The sequence below is a fragment of the Anthonomus grandis genome, chromosome 4, assembly GCF_022605725.1.
Source record: "Anthonomus grandis grandis chromosome 4, icAntGran1.3, whole genome shotgun sequence".
Lineage (NCBI taxonomy): Eukaryota > Metazoa > Arthropoda > Insecta > Coleoptera > Curculionidae > Anthonomus > Anthonomus grandis.
In genome coordinates this window covers 8,876,044-8,896,611 of record NC_065549.1, presented here as the reverse complement: position 1 = coordinate 8,896,611, position 20,568 = coordinate 8,876,044, and the positions used below count along the sequence as shown (strand labels likewise).

The 20,568-nt window shown below is 31.4% G+C and overlaps 1 protein-coding gene across 2 annotated transcripts in view; it reads right to left on the bottom strand.

Annotated features, from left to right (window-relative positions):
• Positions 1-52: 52 nt before the first annotated feature.
• Positions 53-20,568, bottom strand: part of LOC126735750 (la-related protein Larp4B-like) — a 72,729-nt gene continuing 52,213 nt past the window's right edge. For both annotated transcript variants that reach the window (XM_050439840.1, XM_050439839.1), the window contains exons 11-14: positions 17,969-18,107; positions 17,721-17,837; positions 13,084-13,330; positions 53-12,341 (exon numbers count right to left, since the gene is read on the bottom strand). In XM_050439840.1, coding sequence (XP_050295797.1) covers positions 12,169-12,341; positions 13,084-13,330; positions 17,721-17,837; positions 17,969-18,107 — 676 coding nt within the window. In that variant the 3' untranslated portion in view covers positions 53-12,168. The remainder of the gene's footprint in view (positions 12,342-13,083; positions 13,331-17,720; positions 17,838-17,968; positions 18,108-20,568) is intronic.

Here is a 20,568-nt window from a genome sequence, read left to right as displayed (position 1 = left end):
TTAAATGTTGGTTTTCTCAAATGGCTTCCGGTAAAAAAAAAAAAAACAAAAGTCCATTTCTTCCAAACATTTTAATAGTAGTAATTTTTATACACAATCTTAGACGTACAACTATTTATATATATTATTAAGTCATATCACTGTCTAAAGTCTCTATAAAACAAACAGAAACTGTAACTCTAAAAACTTTAAAAAATAATAAGTGAAATGAATGAGCGGTGCCTGAACTAAATTGCAAACTCCTTTATAAAATAATAATAATAAAACTTGCTTTGTTTCTTTTTTGTCGCGGCATACCGTTTATTATCACGTACATGTGAATCGGGAAGTTCCGAGGGTAAAATTGTAAATTAAACTCCCCGGGTGATAATAGCGGCACACCAAACCACAGAAATTAAAAGGCGTTTACATGAAATTAAATTAACGAAAAAAAAATACCAAGAAATAATTCCATAAAAATTATAATCGTTAAGAATAGGTCCTTAAAAAATAGTAACACACCCCAAAGAGTAAAAACATAAGAGACTTGTCAGAACATATTATAAGCTAGATTAAAGCGTTTTGTGTTTTTTTTTTTTGGGTTTCGTTTTGTGGGCACAATTGAGTCAAATATATTACAGCAAGAATTGTTAAAGTAAATGTGTCAATATAATTACAAATTTGTAATCGGCAAGAGTGCTTATGTTTCATATAGAGCCAATGAAATTGTAATTACTTTTTATTCAAAAACTCAAATTGTATTACTTTTTACTCAAAAACTCATAAATATTGCTTACAATAGAAAAAAAAAAGATTATTGAAAGAAAATCCCTTTTGCTGTAACTTGGCATTGAAAACCAATTTGTAGAATTAAGTAGTTAATAACCAGCTATTTTTTTTTAAATATTTTCTAAACTTATAGCAAAATGAGGAATCTTAGCGACAGTAAAAGAAAATTGTTATAAATTCAAGACCAACCTGGCATATAATTTTTATCATTAAACCATGAGGATTATTAAATTATATCTTTCTAGCAAATTTTTCAGGTTTTTTGAATAGAACCTAAAAAAATATTAACGAGTATAAACAAAACCTTTGCAGTGCATTTAATTCTGTTAATATTTTTTACTGCCTGACCACAGAGTTTTCTGTTAAGAACTAAATAAGAATACCCTGTATACCAACTAAACAGAATACACCTGCTGTTATCGAACCAATTTGCCCGACAAAACGAAACCATTTTTTCCTTAAGTATACATTTCATTGGTCTCGTATGTTGTTTTGAAGAGGGTGCCACCCGAGGGCACACTTATGCAGGATAAAAATAATAACTCTTAAACGAACTATCAACCCAATGTTTTTTGAGAGAAAAATCTTTTTTCTTTAAGAGGGGTCAGTGGCAAGAATAATGATTTCTTTCTTGTTAAAACTAAATGCAACTTAGTTGTATGCCATGCCGATTTTTCCCAACAAAAAAAATTGGTTGAAAATCCGAAAAATAAAATATGGACGCCATTCTGTACCGTTGCTCCAACACCCGACTTTTTTTTCATATTTACAAACACAGCCTATAAACAACGGATAACTTGCTTTGGATTTTTTTTTGACAGCTAAACTAATGAGCTACCAAAAAAAAAATTGAGAAAAAAAAATAGGAAAATTCACAAGTTTATCGGGATAATTTCATTACGCGTATAACCGCTTAAATTTCGTATGTATACATATATAAATAGCGAAATAAATTAAAAGAAAATAAAACAAAAACTTTATATATAAAAATAATAATAAACAAAAAATTAACCAATATCGTGGACATAAAATTAATAACAAGGTTTTAAACTAGATTATTATATAAATACCGCTAGTCACCAAAAAAAATTAAATTTTACAAATTACAGCCATAAATCGTGTGTGTAGGGAGGAGGGGGAGGTGAGGAAATACATATACATATAGCGAAAAGGCACAGAGGATAACTAAACATAAAATTTGTTTCCGACCAGCGAATCTTTTCGATTTTTCTTTTATTCAGCTGCAACCCTTATTTATAATTCTCCTAAACATACTTAATGCTATAAATACAATATAATAAAATAGAAAATATTTACAAACAAGTCCACAGTGTTTTTTTTATGTTGTTGTTTGGTGCAGGTTCCGTAAAAACTTGGGTAAATCATAATAATTCATTGATTCTCTGAAATTGGTATTATCTAGGCTCTAGGTATCATAGCATCATTTTAGGGCATGTACATTTCCAGTTGATTTAATGATAAATAGCAAACCAAAAGACAATTGGTTGCAGGAATTTTTTAAGATTTGCTTCATATCCATTCTAAAGAAGTCTCGGTGAATTAATTTAATTTTAAAAGCTACACATGTTTCGTTTCTAACCGAAGCATCATCGGGCCTAAAACATTAGCAAAAAATAAATATTGCTGACAGCAGACGAAAATTAATATAAATTCTAACTTATTGAAAAAAACGTACAAAATCCCTTTTTCTGGGCTAAATATAATGATGCCTGATGATGTTTCGGTTTGAGGCGAAACACGTAGTTTTTCACAATTGAACTAATTCCCCGAGACTTTGTATTTTCTTTTTGTAAGTTAAAAGAGCAAACAAGTGATTCTTTAAAGTAGTTTCCCACAGATTGATTACTGTTAATTTAAAAAGCAACTCTTTTATAACAAATTCCTGATAGCAGAAAGTAATTAATATAAACTCAAACTTATAGGAAGAACATGTAAAAAAATCCCTCTTTCTGGGTGATGCCCGACAGTTTGGGACGAAACACGTGTAGTTTTTCAAGATTAAATTTATTCCTTTAGACTTGTGTCTTCTTTTTGTAACTTAAAACGTTAGCAAAAAGGTTATTCTTTAAAATCCCTCAGATTGATAAGTGTTAACTTAAAGGAGAAATATTGCTGACAGCAGAAGGAAATTAATATAAATTCCAATATATTGAAAGAAAAGTATAAAATCCCTTTGTTGACACATATTTACTTCAGTATGGTTAAAAAAACTGGAGAAAAACAAACCCAAAAGATGCTCCTGATGGATTTAATTTATCCTTGATATACAAAAATATAAACAGCAATTTTTCTTTGAAAAAACCGCTATTTTTTTGTCTAAAATATGAAGTTTAGAAATAAGGAGCATTTTGTATAAATTTATGAACCTTTCGAGCATATAATTTTTTTTGTACAATACTATAATTAATGTGCACAATCCCTTTTTGCAAATTTTGAGATAATTGCTTCCTCATAGAATAGAGAACGGATTAACGGATAAAAAAGCTTGGAAATGTTAATTTATTGCTACCAGTTATTGAAGTTTTAGTACAAAGCCATTTTTTTTGTTTCTATGCCTTAATTACTCATTACATTCAAAGAATGGTCAGCTAGGAAAATGTCCTTTTTTAAATTTTAGGGTTTCAGTTTTAAATAAGGCTTATACTAAAATAGAGTTCCTTACCTATTACATTTTAGCTTTATGTACAATTTGTGGTACTCCCTCCCCCTCATAAAAAAACTTAAACCTGGTTATAACAGATATTAATTTAAATATTTGACCTTTCTATGAATTATTATTCACTCCTGAATTTAAAAAAAAGGACATTCATTACAACATTCGACTCACAAGCTATTTAAACCAACCAAAAATCAATTCTCGTTTTATTCAAGATTATGCAAATCTTAACCCCATAGTTTTTACGGTGACCCTCATCCATACATCCGGCAAAATTCATTCATGAATAAAAACCCCAATAATAAAAACCATCAAGTTATACTAAACAACGTACTTCCGAAATAAAAATTCGTTTCCTAAAATCACAATTCAGATTATAAAGCACATTTATTAATAAGTTCAATAGCCATTTATTAGTTTGTAGTAGTAATAGTAGTAGTAGTAGTTTACACCGAATATTAATTTGAATTTTTTTTTTTGATTTATAAAAGCGACGATTTAATAAATTTACGAATAAACAACCTTGTGATGAAAGACCCGACTTGCTAAATTAAACTACGTAAATATTCCTGTATTAGCATCACATGTTGTTAGGGAGTTGAGCTATAATAATATGATTAATCCGTTTGGAAACAAACAAAAAAAAACCTTAAAAGCGAGTCAATTCCTTCATCACATCACAACTTTACAAGGCCAATACTTCTTACGTCTACACTAAAACGTTGCCTAACCTACGACGTTCTTAAAACAAATTAACCTTCACTGTTAATAACAATACGTGGCCGAGCAACAGAACATAGGCGCCTAACTTTATATAAAACACTTATAATACAGTTGGGACAATACGGTTTAGTATGATTCCTTTTTTTTACTTATTTGTGCCAATTTATATATACAATAGGGCATATAGTCGGGTTCTACGTTTATTCCCATTTTGGGTTTCTATTCGTGGATACAGGGTGTAATTCTGTGAGCGTATATGGAAGATCAAAAAGGGATATTTTGAGATCAGTCTGTAAAATATTGTAGTTTTCAATTATTGATGTTTTTAGAATAGCTTCTTTAAGGTACTAGAATATAATGTAATAATACAAGATTCTATTTACATTAAAGTTTTAATGCAGTCGGACTATTACTCGAATATCGAGTAAGTCGAACGAAAATTTGTTTGCCGATGTGACTTCATTTTTAAGCTCTTCGATTTAGCAACACTCGATTTTTTTTTTGAAAATATGACATATAAAACACTTTTTGTACAAAAAACATTTTGTTAAAAAAGTAACTCAAATTTTATTAGCAACGTTGTATTTTGGTAAGAACCTATATATTGAGAATATTGCTGATATGAGAAGGTTGTGTTAATAGGTAAAACCCATTTGCCGTTTAGGTTTAGTGCATTCGATTTGGAACGTTTAATTTTTGACCACTTTTGATTTATTCCACATTTTGCTGTAAATCGAGACAGTTTTTGGGCAAAAACCATTTTGTTGCATACAAAATTGAAACTTCAGATATTCTACTTCTGTTAGCAACGTCGCGTGTAATTAAAAACTGAAACTTTATCGGCATTGCCGATGTGACCTAATTTTTGTCTTTAGTTTTTAAGCTCATGTCTTCGATTTGACATCGTTTTTATAATTTTTTCTGAAAATCTGAATATGATAAATTAAACGAGTCCTAATTTGATGTATCATGGTTTCGTAGGAAAACAGTTTTTAATCGACGAAGTTAAAAATTAAAAAGGATCTTAAATGTTCTCGTCCTGGAATCAAAAACGTATTACGACTAACGTGGTTCAGAGATCAGTGCAGCAAAACTATACTCTTAAGTCATAGAAATTTGCAAGATAAAGCAACAATAATGCAAAAAACTGACTGTCAATGTTCGGAAAGCTGGATACACCGATCACAAAAATGACTGGAAGAAAAATTGTTATATTCAGCGATAACTGTGCGACTCAACCTAATAAAATCCTTAACACTTACAGCACTTTTTTCCTTACAACCGATAGATCAGGTTATCGTCATAATCTAAAATGCCATTATCTGTAAAATTTTTCTTTCATTTTCTCAAAAATGTTTATCCTCAACTTAGACAGGGATGTTCACACATTGAAATATTTAACGTTTAGAAGAGGGAAATGTCTAGGGGGAAAGCTTTCAAAGGAACGCATCGCGGTGCTAGTGGAAGCAAATAAGGTTAGAGAGAAGCGGAAATTGATGATTATATATAAATTTACCAGTAGAATATGAAGCAAACAAAAATTGTGTGTGACGTGACAAAAAAATTGTATTTTTGTTTATTGATAATTGTTCAACGTCTTTGGATATAGTGGCGAAATTGCCAGTTCTCTTTAATATCGTTATAGCTGAATTCCACTGAACTATTTCTGCTTAGATGTTATACTTAGATAAAGAAAATTAAGATCTATGGTATTTTGTTTCGATTTTTTATTTAATATTCACATTGTATTCTAGTCCTGAATAAGTCAATATTTTTGGAAAAAGATCGGCCAATTTAAAGAAATATATACAGTTAATTTATTGATCCCCATAGGCGTTCCATCACCATCTGCTTATAAAAAAACTCCTAATACAAGGTTTTAAAATACGACGATGTGTATTTTCAATACCTTTCTTCGTCATATTATTGAGAAATATTGAGTTTTAAAATAGTAAGAGTAATAATTTAATGTAAGTAAATGTGTAATTCAAAAATGTTTTATTGTTCTCAAACGAAATTATTAATGTCTTTTGTCATTTAAATTTAAAAATGACTTGACTGATTTAGGAATATCAAAAATTGACTTTTATCCGATTACATTATAAAGAAAGCGAGGAAAGTAGATGGTTCCAGCGGTATACGATGATGATATTAGGTTGTTTAGTATGGCAAAATATAACCAGCTTTTAACCTTAAAACATCATCAAAGGTTTTTAACGGAGTTATTGGCTACTTATATCATTGTCATCCTGTAAATTTAAAAGGATTTCAGCTGCGTTATTATAGGTGGAAATTAATAACTTACAATTCTAAAAAAAATATATATATATATATATGATTTATTTTCTCCTAGAGTTTTAGAACTCAAATGTTAGTTTAAAAGCAATTTTCTCGATTTTGAGATACGGCCTTCTTATTCTCCAGATTTGAACCATGTGACATTTTTTCAATTTTTTATCCTCAAAAATTGACTTGACTAGAAGACATTTTCGACGGATCGCCAAGTTATTCGTGCTGTAAACGAATATTTTATGCAGGGACTGATAAGTTTGTTTTCATAAGAAAATGTTGAGTTTTGGATACAGATACATATGTTGTTTTTTGTGACTCTTATCGACTTACCGTCGTACACTAATTTTTTTGAAGAAAATTTACTAAAGTAATAAAAAAACGACATAGTTTTATGTGACATTTGAATTCTTCCTCCTGACACTCTTGTCGATATATTGACTAAAATATTCTTAAAATATAAAAGTCAAGAACAAAATAGCCTTATTTTGACTTCCTTTGTACACTCCCGAAATTACGCCTTTATATTTACTTAAATCAAGACAAATTACACTTTACAAGAAGATTCATACTAAACACGCGGTTGTCCCCGAATAAAAAAAACAATGTATTAATAATAAAAACTAAAAACTGAAAAACCCAACAATGTTTTTTTTTTATATCTATACAAGTTATTAAACCTATTTTCCCATCTATACAGCTTATACAAGTTAATCGATAGTAATAATAATAGTCATTCTTGTCAAAAATAATTTTTAAACGTATTATTATTATTAATATTATTATAGTTAATATATTATCAGCCTGTACAACAAACACGTACACGATACATACAGAGTAATGGCGTAGAGTTCGGAAAAAAACTAAATGTTTTGTTTATAATAATTAAATAGCCGCGCGATGTTTTATGATGGGGTCGGAGAGAAGCTATTTTTTGACTTTAATATTTATATTTTATATAGAAAAGGTTATTTTAATTTTATTAAAAAAGCGTTTGGAAGAAACACCCCGAGGATACACTATTTATTTTTTAAGTTTAAGTTTACACTCTACAAATTTGGACGTTTAATAAGTAAAAGCAATAAAAAACTCAAGAAAACTTTAAATATTTATGATTAGAAAGTGACGTATATAAATTTAGCTTTTAAATTAAGTGAGATTCCCTTTGCCTAAAGGATAATACTGTTTTCTCAACACATTTACAAAAAATCCCTTTTAAATGGAGTACTGACATAAATCCCAAAAACCCCATCCAGCTGTCACGAAATTTATGAAATTTCATTGGAATTTATTATTATTTTTATTGTTTCTTTTTCACTATTGTAATCAGCGGAATACTACTAGTTTTACCTATTTAACCGACTTTGTAGCTCCAATAATAACGAAGCTTGCAACAGTGAGTATACTTTGAAAACCCTGTATATGCCTGAAAAATTCAAATCCCCATATATTCCCTGAAAATTGAATTTCTTATTTCACACTCAGTATTACCCAAAAAGTATTTTCCCTTACAGGTTCAATTTTCACGTATATTATAATTTACAATAAAAAATGTATTAAACAATGGCAAGGTAATAAAATTTCCCTTTAATACTACGCCAATAAAATTTAGATAAAAAAATCACGATTCAAGATGATCATTACACACTAATAACAAGGAATAACGATATTATAAAATATTTGGCAAACTTTATAGAACAAAACTTGCCAACAAGTGACCATCGACGATTAAAAAACATTATTAAAAGCGAAAAATCTCCGGTAAAACCGCCTTGTTTACCGACATTTTTCGCATAAAATAAAATCAGACTCAAAAGTTGCCGAAAAAACATGAAAAACTGAAAAAGTCGCGGCTCTATCCCCGACCCCTTGTCTAAAAAAAAAATAATAAATAACCGAAAACAAAAAAAAAAAAACGAATTTCGTTACAAGGATTAGTGTTTTTTTTTAATTAGTATTAAGAGCTCGACCAATCACAGACTCACAACGCGGGCTGAGACTTGACAACGCTGCGCCGCCAATTTCATCTACTCTTTTATTTATTTTTTTTTGTCACATTATCGTCATCATAATCTTTGCGAATCGCCTTGTCATATATAGGGCGGCCCACATATGATGACCCTATACCAGGGGGGACTGATATATAGCAACTTTGTTATTTTAAAAATGGGATATCATATTTTGACCAAGATAAGAAGGGCCAGTACAGGAATCCCCGAGTTAGAAAGGGAAGAATTTAGCGGCTTTGGGTGATCAATATTCCACTTTGAAATCCAAAAAATTCGTAGTAGTTCCCGAGATATTCGAAAAAAAAATGTCTGCTGAGTTTATTACAAAATAATACACTTTTTTCCTTCTTTAGGATGCCGTTATTAAATTTTAGATCCGACGTTTCGTCTTTTGGTCACCATCATCAACTTTTTTTCAAATAAGAACCTCGTTTTTCGATATCAAATATTAAAAGTGCTTTTAATTCCGAATTCAATGGTATATCACAAGTTGTAGTTTAATCATGTTTTAGAACTCTTTTAATCATTATTAAATATTTTTGATGCCTTGGAAAAAGGTCCTTGAAAACAAAATGGTAGTAATAGAGATGCTTGCGGTTTGACATTAACTTATTTCACCTTACACTTTCTATATTTCAATTCAGTTTGTAAAAATGTCTTGGAATTCAGAAAAATTTGATATGCTAGCTTGTTACGTTTCAAGTTATCAAAACTGATATAACATGGACGTATTTGAATAAATATCCCGAAAGACGGCAGCCAAACAAAAGAACCTTCAGGAAGTTAGAACGCAATGTGAAAGAATACGGTGCGTTTAAAAAACCTGTGCATTCCCAACAAAAATTAAGTACCTTTTTGCTTTAATAATAAATTCAAGATACAGATTCATTTATCAATTCTAAAATTCTGATTTTATAGTCTTTAATGTAGTTTAAGACAACTAAATGTTTGTATGTACAAAAGAGAAAAATTAAGTTTGCTGTTAAATTTATAATACTACTCAAAAAGAAATCAAAATTTCCCTACACTCCATAATTAACTTAGTTACCTGTTTCTTTCCCCATCTAAACAGCAGTGCATTTTCAAATATATTCTATAAAATTTCGACTACAAATTATAATTTGTGTTATATTTCTTATTGGTATCACATTAAATAGTTTTGGAGCTAAGTAATTAAAAGATTTTAAATTCAAAGTCAGTAAACTGAGCGTAAAACTATTAACATTTATTCTTGTCTGATGAGAATGGATTATTTTATTTTTTTCTTTTTTATGCGTATGTGTGAATATTAAACACACTATCATCATACAAGCTATCAGTGCTATCTAATTTACTTTTTTTTTATAAATAACTTTTAGAATATAGTTCTGCACAATATGTAAAGGTCGTAATAAAGTTGTAAAGTTCCACCACGAATACAAAAGTGACGCACGTATTATCAGCTGTTACCAAGAACTCGGGTATTTCAACACGTTAAATTAAGAAAATACAAGTTTCATTGGTATAAATACAGACTCTGTCAAAGACCCGGTGATGCAGAAAGGGGTCGAACATTTTGTGAGTGGTGGTACAGGAGAAAATGTCAAGATAATGAAGAATTTCGTAACCAGCTCATCTGGTCTGATGAGAGCATGGTAACGAAAAATGGTATTATTAATAAAAGAAACACCATTATTGGGCCACAGAAAATCCTCGTTTGGTGAAAGAAGTACGATACCAGGTGCGTTTAGGGTTCAATAATGTGGGCTGGTATTATGGGAAGAAGAATTTTTGGGTTCACTCATTTACCACCATAATTTCAATTCTGAGCGTTACCTTGAATTACTGCAAAACGATTTATCAGGAAGCCTTAGATAATTTGCCCCTTGCAGAAATTCCCTAACTAAACTGCTCATAGTGTCAGAGTAGTTAGGGAATTTCTATCAACTAGATTGTGAAGAAGACATATATTAGCACATATTCCAGAACGCCATGGCCAGCACGTTCCCCCGACATTACTCCCTTAGATTTCTTTCTTTGGGGGCGTGTTGACAATTACATTTACAAAACCAATTTTGAAACCGAAAATTGGTGTTCCGAGGCTTTTTAGAGTATAACACCAATGATGCTCTATAATGTGTTGGAATCCATGATAAGGAGATGCTATTTATGCTTAGAAAATAAAGGAAATCTTTTTGAAGATCTACTAGAGATGTAGATTCTTTTATTTTGTACTTTTCTATTAGTACAAAATAATTATTGGTTATTGATTGCTATTGTTTGCACTCATGTTAAGTATTGGTATTTTTTGTTAACGTTGTTGAATTGATTTATTAGACTGCATTTAATTGGTTGTATTTCAATAATATTGAAGGGTAAATATTGTTAGTTTGGGTATGGGTGTAAACTAAAAATCTGTGTTTAGTGTGGGTAACTACTATGCATGTTTTTTTTTTGTGAGAGGTACTATGTTAATGTTCTAAATTTTTTGGGTAGGTGTGTATAATTAAACTTAGTCTGTTACAAGCGTTTCTACATTTTTTTTTAGTTAGTTTTTTTTAAGTTTTGGCCACAATGTTAAAGACCAGAATTTGCCTTGGCAGAATTCTGAATTTGTTGGCCTTTTATTTGCATAAAATAATAAATGTGTATTTTTTTATGTAGTTATGATGAGTTTGCAAATAAAAAATATTTATTATTATTATTATTCTAAATATTTTAGGCACGAAAACATGAAAAAGCAGCTCTCTATGACGACCATTTTATTTCCAAAGCCTACTTTCTTCTGAGGCATCGAAGATATTTAATTATGCCTAAAAAAGATATAAAACATGTTTGAACCATAACTTGTGATGCACCGTTGAATTCGGAATTAAAAGCCCTTATAATATTTGATATTAAAAAACCAGTTTCGTATTTTAAAAAAAAAGTTGATGATGGGCCAAAGATGAAACGTCAAAAGTACCTATGAGAAATAGTCATTTATTTTCAAAAATCTTTCGTAATAAACTCAGCAGATTTTACTAATTTTTGTTTGAAAATCCGTTTTTTTTTTGGATATTTCCGGAACTACTCGGATTTTTGAGATTTCAAAGAGGCATGTTATTGAGCACCCAAAGCCACTAAATTTTTCTCATTTAACCAACTTTCTCTCTCTCATGGTTACGGATATCCCTGTAGGGGCCCTCCTTATCTTGGGTACGTTGTATAATATCTATTTTGTATGTTTTAAGCCTTTGCGAAAAGATATAGGATCACCTTATATGGACCATCCTCTATAAATATTTTTATATATATGTATATATATAATTTTTTTTTAATAATAATTATTTCGGCCGGCTCTAGGAACAACACTTAAAACATATTTATATAATATTTTTTTTCTTATAATGCTCGTTAGTTCACACACGGGGCTCGCACAAGAAAAGTCTCTCTGCATATTATTAAATCATCAATTAAGAACCGAGAGTTCCTGAACGCTCTCTCTCTCCCACAAAAACGTAAAAACGCGGTGCGCGTTAGCTACCAGGCCGCGGTGCGCGCTAAATCGTTTTTTTTTTCCTCATTGAAATTTAAGCTCGCTAAATGTGAAGCGCAGCACATACGCACAAACTCACACAGTCACGTCCCTCAACGCACGCCCCGCCGCCGCCCGTTGCCTCAATAATGGCCACGCCTCCAGGGCGGGGCTTCGTCGAGCGGCAACCAATCGGGGCCGTGATACTATTTCGGCGAGCGGGGGGCCGCCGTCACCGTCACGAAGTCGCGCAGCTGCGTCGACTGGCGCACTTCCGGTTTCCGGCGTCGGTTGTTCGTCGGGGCGCCGCCGCTGCCGCTACTTTGGCTGTTATTGCGCGACGAGCCGATCCGCGGGCCGTCACCTTTGTAGTTCATATCTAGAGGAGAAAACGGCACTGAATTAAAATATAAAAGGGGATTTAACTTGTTCGCTAAAAACGTTAATTTCCGAAAGTGAAGTTTGTTATGGATATTTTTTTATCATAGATCACCGTTTGTCTAGGATTCAATATTGTTACACATTTAATTACTCATTTAAACATTACACATTTAAAGATAACAGTATTATTTTAACCAATAAAATAAATAAAAACCCTTCTATGTAAATGAACACGTGCACTACCATATGTATCACAAGATTTTATCATAATTTATAAGCGTTCTTTTTGTGAAAAATATCTTAATGTATTTTTTAGGCCTGATGATGCTCCGATAGGAGCGAAACACGTGTAGCTTTTAAAAAATTATATGGATTTGATGAGACCGTGACTTTGCGTTCTTACCTTTGTTTTGTTTTCGTCTGGTCTCTTAGAGAAAAATGGATGATACGTTTCTAGAAAATCTCAAAGTTTACGGAATAGCCGGCCTAAGAATGCTAAATATGTTAAAAAGTAACTTTGCAAAATTCATAAAAATTTATTTGTTACAATAAAATATATTGTACTTGTTTTATTTTCTGTTTTTTTTTTTAAATTTAACATGTAAGATACGTCGAAATTGTTATATTATTGCTTAATATAATAATATATTCTATTATTGCTTATTACGAGGGATAATACTCTATCTGCTCCTACGTAAAAACAATGAAATAAACTATAACAAGTTTGGTTCCCAACTTACCTCTAGTATCCCTAACAATATTATCACGTTCTGGCAGCATCTGTGAGTTGCGGGGCGTGGCGCCCGTAGACGACGACGTCCCCTTCGGAACAACAGGAACGCACTCGATCGGTTTATTATCGATTTGCGGGGTGGCGGTCGACACGTTCGCAGTCTGTTTTCCGCCGCCGCCGCCTTTTGATTGGTTCTCCTTGTGGTGTTGCGCGACTTGCGCGTAACTCATGCGCGGGGGATGACCCGGTTGATCCTTTATAAAATAACGAACATTAAAAAAAATTTAATAATTAAATAAATTATTATCAAAAACAACGTTGGTTACTTATAGTATAATTTACAAAAAAAAATGTAAAAGGAAAAGATGGTCCGGATCTTATATGTGTTTAATGAGATTTCAAGTATTTTTGTTTATTGTTTTAGAGAAGCTCAATCTTTCTCTAAGGATAATAATTACACGAGATTTTCAATGTAGCTGATAGCTTTTCAGACAACTTTCCAATTTATTAGTCGATTCACTTGTTTTGTAATTTTGTTTGAATTTTTAATTTCCTCCTAGTACTTAAAAGAAATAATAATAATATAATTGTGCGGGATTAAATGACCTAATTTTCAGCATCCTAACAATTAGAAGGGGCTGTTGAAGCCACGAAGTAAACAGTTTATTTATTTATTTTTTTTTATAATTATATATATAAAAATATATTTACAAAATAAAGGGGGAGAAAGAGAGAGAGAACAGTAGGAAAGATCGATAGAAAAGAAGGCGTAAAGAAGAGATGACACTATAAATTCAGCGCTACGTCACATATTGTACAATTAAATAGGTTACATATTAAACATTTTTTTCCAGATTGAATTTCTAAATGAGCGGAGTGACATATTATTTATATAGTATTTCACTTATAAATGTCTTTCTATATGGCAGAATAAACAGTGCATATATTACACTTTCGTCCACAACCTTGTGAACGAAATCTGACCCAACACAATGTGACCTTTACGTATTAAAGATATATAGCTCAAGCTTTACCCCCCATATATGATTAAGATACTTTAAGCTTGTTAAGTAAATTATTTATTGGTCGCCTAAGAACTAGTCTAAGATATGCACTTTATGAGTTTCAATGAAAACAATACGTGACGTAGTAAGTGTAGGAACATGTAGGAAATGAAAAATTTGGAACATAGGCCTAATTTGGGGTCTAGTAAAATTTTTAGTTTCATTCTAATGGATTCATTATTTAATTGAGATAATATGAAAAATAAGAATCACATTAATTTTTGTTAAATAATCTACAGTTAGTACTATGAATTATATTATAACTTTTAAGTTGTGTCTATAAATTGGATTGTGTATTTGTGAAAATTTCTGTAATATATTTTATTGTATAATGTTATCCTTTGGCAGGGCCGGATCTACGTATGGACTTAATGGACTACAGCCCAGGGTCCCCGGGTTCTAAGAGGCCCCCAGTTCCCCCAAACAATACAAAATGATGATGAAAACATTTAAAAATCAAAGGAAATGTAGAAAAATTAAATACCACGTTGTTTGTTCTAAATCTTCTAGAGCAATTTACTTTCGTCCTTCCGTTTCCACAATGAGCAAATAATTGAAATTCTGGGCAACCAAACAATTACAACTCAAATAAATAATGATGACACAAAGTACTATTCAGTTGTGATGGATCCAACACCAGATTTGTCCCACAATGATCAACTTTTTTTTCTCAAATTGTTTTGTCTGAAAAGTCTATGAAAGATGTGTGTCATTCATTAAGATAAATAGCCACCCTGGCTCACACTTTTTTAATTGAAAAAATTAAGTACCACTAGATAATTGTAAGGGACAAATATGTTCGGTCGATATAATGGTGGCTCTTTTAAAAGAGAAACTAGATTTGCTAATTATGTGCCGTGTTCTGCACATTCGCTTAATCTGGTTGGTGCTGGATCAGTTAAGATTTCAATTGGAATGGTAACTTCTTTGGTTTAGTGCAACAAGTTCTTTTCTGCTTCAACCCATAGATGGGAACTGCTTAATAGTAAAATAAAAATAAATTTTGCCTTGAAACTAAGTCAGACCAGATGGTCTTGTCACTATGATGCTGTTTAAGCCTTGAAAATTAAAAGTTAATTATAGTAATGTCATGGATATTCTAGAGACATACAATTTACTGAAAAAATTAATAAAATTCGGAAACTGGGATTCTAATTATGGGAAGAAATTTTAGAAAGATTTAATTCAGTCAACAAAAAATTACAGACCCCTGGTTTAGACATATTATGTGAAGACAATAAATTAATTACATATGAAGCAGAGCAACAACTGAAGAAATATCATGAAACAGTAAAAGCATGAAGTCCTACTTTAGAAGTAGAATTTAATGATATAAATAAGAGACCGATCATTTCAAAATTTGCTGACAAGTCCACAGAAAATGGTATATATGGGGCAGAAAAATTTTAAAGGGACACAGTTAGAAAAAGTGAAGTATATGCTTACAAAATTGAACTAAAGAGAAAACTGACCAGCAGAGTTTACACGATATTGTGAATTATTTTTCAGACGATGTTGATCAACAGTTAATAAATGAATGTGTTCAATTTAAAGCCTATAAAGAGGAATCTGAGCTCAAATTGAATAATAATAATAATTGCAGTGATATGTTCCAAGGTGATTTTTGAACAGAAACTTGTTAATGTTTTTTCCAAATTTATATACCATTTTAAAGATCTTCTTAACACTCCTAATTACTAGTTGTGAAGCGGAGCCTGCCTTCTCTAAAATATCTTTTATAAAAAAGAAATATAGGTCAACAATGACAAACACAAAACTAACTTATTTATCATTACTGTCCATTAATACTGATCTCGCCAAAGATCTAAAATGTGATGAGCAAATTAAAGAATTTGCAGCACAAAAGTGTAGAAAAGTTTTACTATAGATAATGAATTATATATTATTTTTGTTATTTATTATGTTTCATATGTGACACAATCTTTAAGTCAAGAATTTATTTGCTTTAATTTAATGTCTAAGAATGTATGTGTTTATGATATCTACCTGTAGTTAAGTTTGTAATGTATTTATATTTATTAGGTTATTTTAACAATACTCTGTTTTGTTTAGAATATCTTTAAGTTAAAAACTTATAAGATTTTTTTTGTTTACCAAATGCTAAAAATGTACCTTTTTATTTTATCTATTTTTAGTTAGTTAATTTTCTAATGTACTTAAATAAAACACTTGAAAAATTACAAATATTTTAATTACTTAGGGGCCCCCAGAAGTTACGGTCCGGCCGTGTCCTTTGGTCTATAGAAGATGGTTAATTTTGATATAAGATTAAATGCATGTACAGACAATGTATTCTCTAATAGCTATTCTGTAATCCTTATGATTTGTTTCATCTCTCAGACCATAGTACATATCCACTACACAGACCAATATATGTTTCAGATGCCTTAAATAAAAAACAAACTAAATCAAGAATAACTTCCATATCAATTTGCTCTTTATAATAAGGTTAAAAGGTTTGATTATGATGTTTTAGCTGGAAATAATCGAAATAGTAATGTAAACCACTAATTCCCTTTATTTATAACTTCTCTTATTATGTTGAATGTTTTCCTCTTAAAACGTGAATGGGTGATATTTCGAATGAATAGTTTAATAATGAGCTAGTAGGTATGCGTGAAGGGTTACAAACGCTGTATTTCATATATAAATGTAATTCTAATTTAGTTCAACAAGTTAAACAACTTTTACAGACAAGCTATTTGCCGAGCACAGAAAAATGCTTGAGTCTTACAACTCCAATAACCAACAAGTTTCAATGTGGAAAATAATAAAAATAAAACTCAACTAAACAAGTTTTAATTAATTAAGTAAAAACACATTAAATGCAGAATCTTTTAATTCCTTCTTTTTATTCATTGCAGATAATATTCTTAGCCCACTTAATAAATAAATTTTATTTCTTGATTTCATGCCTGTTCTTATGGACAATCTTCTATGTTCTATATTCTTGTAAGAAAAAAATTAAAACATTAAAAAAGAGTATGAGTAGAGACTGCTTTGAAATTAATCCTAGGGTAGTTCAAATTCCTAGAGAACTTATAGTTGTTCCGTTGACCAAAATGATAAACCAGTGTATTTCTGCAGGTATTTTCCCCAAGTTTACAGGAGCGAAAGAGGTTCTTATATCTAAGAGTAAGGGGTAATCTCAGGATGAACTGACATTATCAGCCAATTTCTCTCGTTCCTATACATTCTAAAGTCTTTGAGTCAATTTTCAGTTACCATAGACCAATGTGACCTTAGAAGAACTAAGAAATAGAATTATTGATTGATATGAAACTATAGGAAACACGCGTGGAAGTTTTGACAGATTTCGTAATTCTATGAGAAAAAGAACAGAATCCTGCATATAGGAGAGAGGTGGTCACTACCAAAATTTTTTGTAAACTATATAATAGTATTGTATTTAATTGTTATTGGTTTTCGTTCACTTTGTTTGTTACACCATTTTTCATAAACTAAATATAAGGAGAGTGATCTCCGGAGGTAGGGTACAAGGAGGTACATTTCGTTAATTCATGACAAAAATATATAAAAAACAATAAAAGAAACTTACCACTAAGGGCGGAGAGGGGGCCTGAACCGGTGGAGGACATCCGCTCTTTGATTCTTGCCTTGTATAGGTGGTTATCGTGGTCACTCCCGAGCGGTGGGCGGCTTCAGTTTGCACCATCTGTAAAATTATGAATACATTTCTTTAATATTTCTCTATAAGGAGTTTTTTCCCTGTAAAGAATTTGATAGCATGTCTTTTTCGAAGATTCTCTCAAAAAGACGTGAAGATTTGACGTAATAAACACTTACCACGGTGGTCATGGTAGCGGCGTTCGTGGTCGTCGGTCCGGCGTCCCTCTCGCATCCGTTTAACAATACGTCGTCAGTCTTTGTCGACTTGTCTGACATGGTGCATTTGGCAGGTAGACTAGCGCTTGGAGGGGGTTTACTGCACAAAATTAAAATCGACAGATTAAACGTTATTGTAAAACTACAGGAAAAATAGAAATGTTTATTTTCAACTTAAAAATTGCAACTGTTATTACAATTTAATAGAGAAACTGTAATAAAAGATTCAAAAATTTGTTTGATACCTTGTGAGTACAGGTTGTTTATGGGGACGTAAATTGTTTAAGCAAAAAAAATAATTACGGTCAAGTTGAGCAAATGCAAAACAGAAGCCAAAAGTTATAACCTCCTATACATTCAGTTCTAAAATAAAACATGTGCCGCTCTCACGGGCACGTTTCAAGGCACACGTCACAAGACCCTGCTTAAAGTAGTTCCCTATCACGGCTTCTATATGTAATCTCAATATGATAAAACGTTTTACAGCATGGTCTCGGCATTGTTTGTTTGCGGAATTTGGACCGAGCAGTTTAATCTGAACTCATGCAAATATATTATGCACGTTTCTTTTTTTTTTGTCGTTAATTATATTATTCTGTTTGTTCGAATTTACTGTCTTTTTGTAAGACTTATTATAATTACTATACCACGATTTTATGCACTACTACAGTTACCACAGTTGGCTGCAGGGTCTTACAGCAGCTTGTAGGTGCGGTTGGACGTTGGATAAAGTACGAAAAAAAAAGAAAACGTTGCCAAAAAAAAAGAAGAAGAAGAAGAAGATGAACCCTCTTGGTTACTGTCATGATTGAGGGTTTTTTTTTCTAGTAGTCTGCACCGGTGTTTGGTAGCAGTGGCTTAAGTAAAAACTTTGTCAAGGAGCTTCTGACACGTTCTAATAAATCCCGCAAGGCAGTTATCCACAGGGCTATAAAGGTACACAAGAAGCAACAAAATAAAAGCCCTGTGGAAATGTGGTGAGCCGTGAGGTCCCAAAATCGAGTTACGAAAATGTCAAGGCACTCAACCACCGGCAACCAGAAGAAAAGTGAGTCCTGCCACGCGGTCGAAGAAATGCCAATGTCAAACACAGTCAAGGATGCCTGTCATGTCTTACACACAGAAATATCAAAATAAGGTCGCATTCACGATGACTCGAGATAAACTGTTGCTAAACCAACGGAAGATAACACTGCGATGAATGAAATAAAATACAAAGTAAATTAAGTTACAGTCAACCAACACCTAAGCTATAAGAAATATAAACTAATGAAATAATGAAGTTAAATGACTCAATACTTAAAATCTATTATCAAGATTTAAGCCATTTTTTAGCGAGTAAGCGGCTATAATAGCTAATAAGCGTCTTTAAGACATCTCATTCGAGCGATAAAGTCATAACGTCACTGTATAAGGCGCTTTAAGCGTTTGTGACCGCTAATAAACTCGGCATGTCAAAGTCAAAGGGAAGCTGTACAGGGTTGTCTTTTATATTTAGACAGAGCCTGGCTCGGTTACTATACGAGGTGGAAAAAAAAGTTTCATATAAAAGTTATAGGGTTTACCTTAATCGCCAGGAAATGTTATAAAATATAATACAGGGGTATCGCAAAGTTAATAAAAAACACAAAGTTAATTTTTTTTAAATGGAACCCCTTGTATATTTTTACTTTAAATGAAAGACATTTTTTTTTCTAATTTCAAAAATATATAAAATGTTAATATTTAATTCATCATTTTTAAAAAAATTTGGTTTTTTGAAAAAAAAAACCTTTGAGCCTTGTTTCTTTAAATATTTACAAATGTTGTATATAGCCGCCATTATTTTCAACGCAGGTTCTATAATCTTTGTCCAGTTTTAACAGAGCATTTGAAATATATTCAGGGTGTTCTTCATTTAAGGAGTTTATACTTCTTTGAATTTTTTCCCTTAATTCCTCCAAAAATTCACTTCTTTCCTTATAAACTTCATTTTTAAGATACCCCCATAAAAAACTATCTAGAGGAGTCAAATCAGGGCTGTTTGGTGGCCAGTTAATGGTACCATGGGTTCCAATCCACTGAATAAAACGATTCTTTAAAAAAATCCTTACTGGCCTAAAGTTATGAGGCGGGGCGCCATCTTGATGCCATATAATATTGGTATATTCTCTTAAAGGTATTTCTTCTAATAAAGCTTCAATCTCATTTTCTAGAAACCGCAAATACCTATTTCCAGTCAAAGATCCTTGAAATATAATGGGTCCAATTATTTGGTTTCTAAGGATACCACACCACACATTTAATGACATTCTGCCCTGTTTTTTTATTTCGACGTATGCGTGAGGATTTGCTGGTGCCCATGTGAGTATTTTTTCTATTATACATCCCTGCTGTTGTAAATACAGCTTCATCCGTCCACAAGATTTTATTAAAGATATCGTTATCTACGTTTTTTATATCTAACATCTGATTACAGTATGTTAGCCTTCTTATTTCATGATTATTTGTTAATTTTTGTACTGGCATCAATTTGTAAGGATGATATCCATATTTCTGAAGAACTCTTTGAATCTTAGATC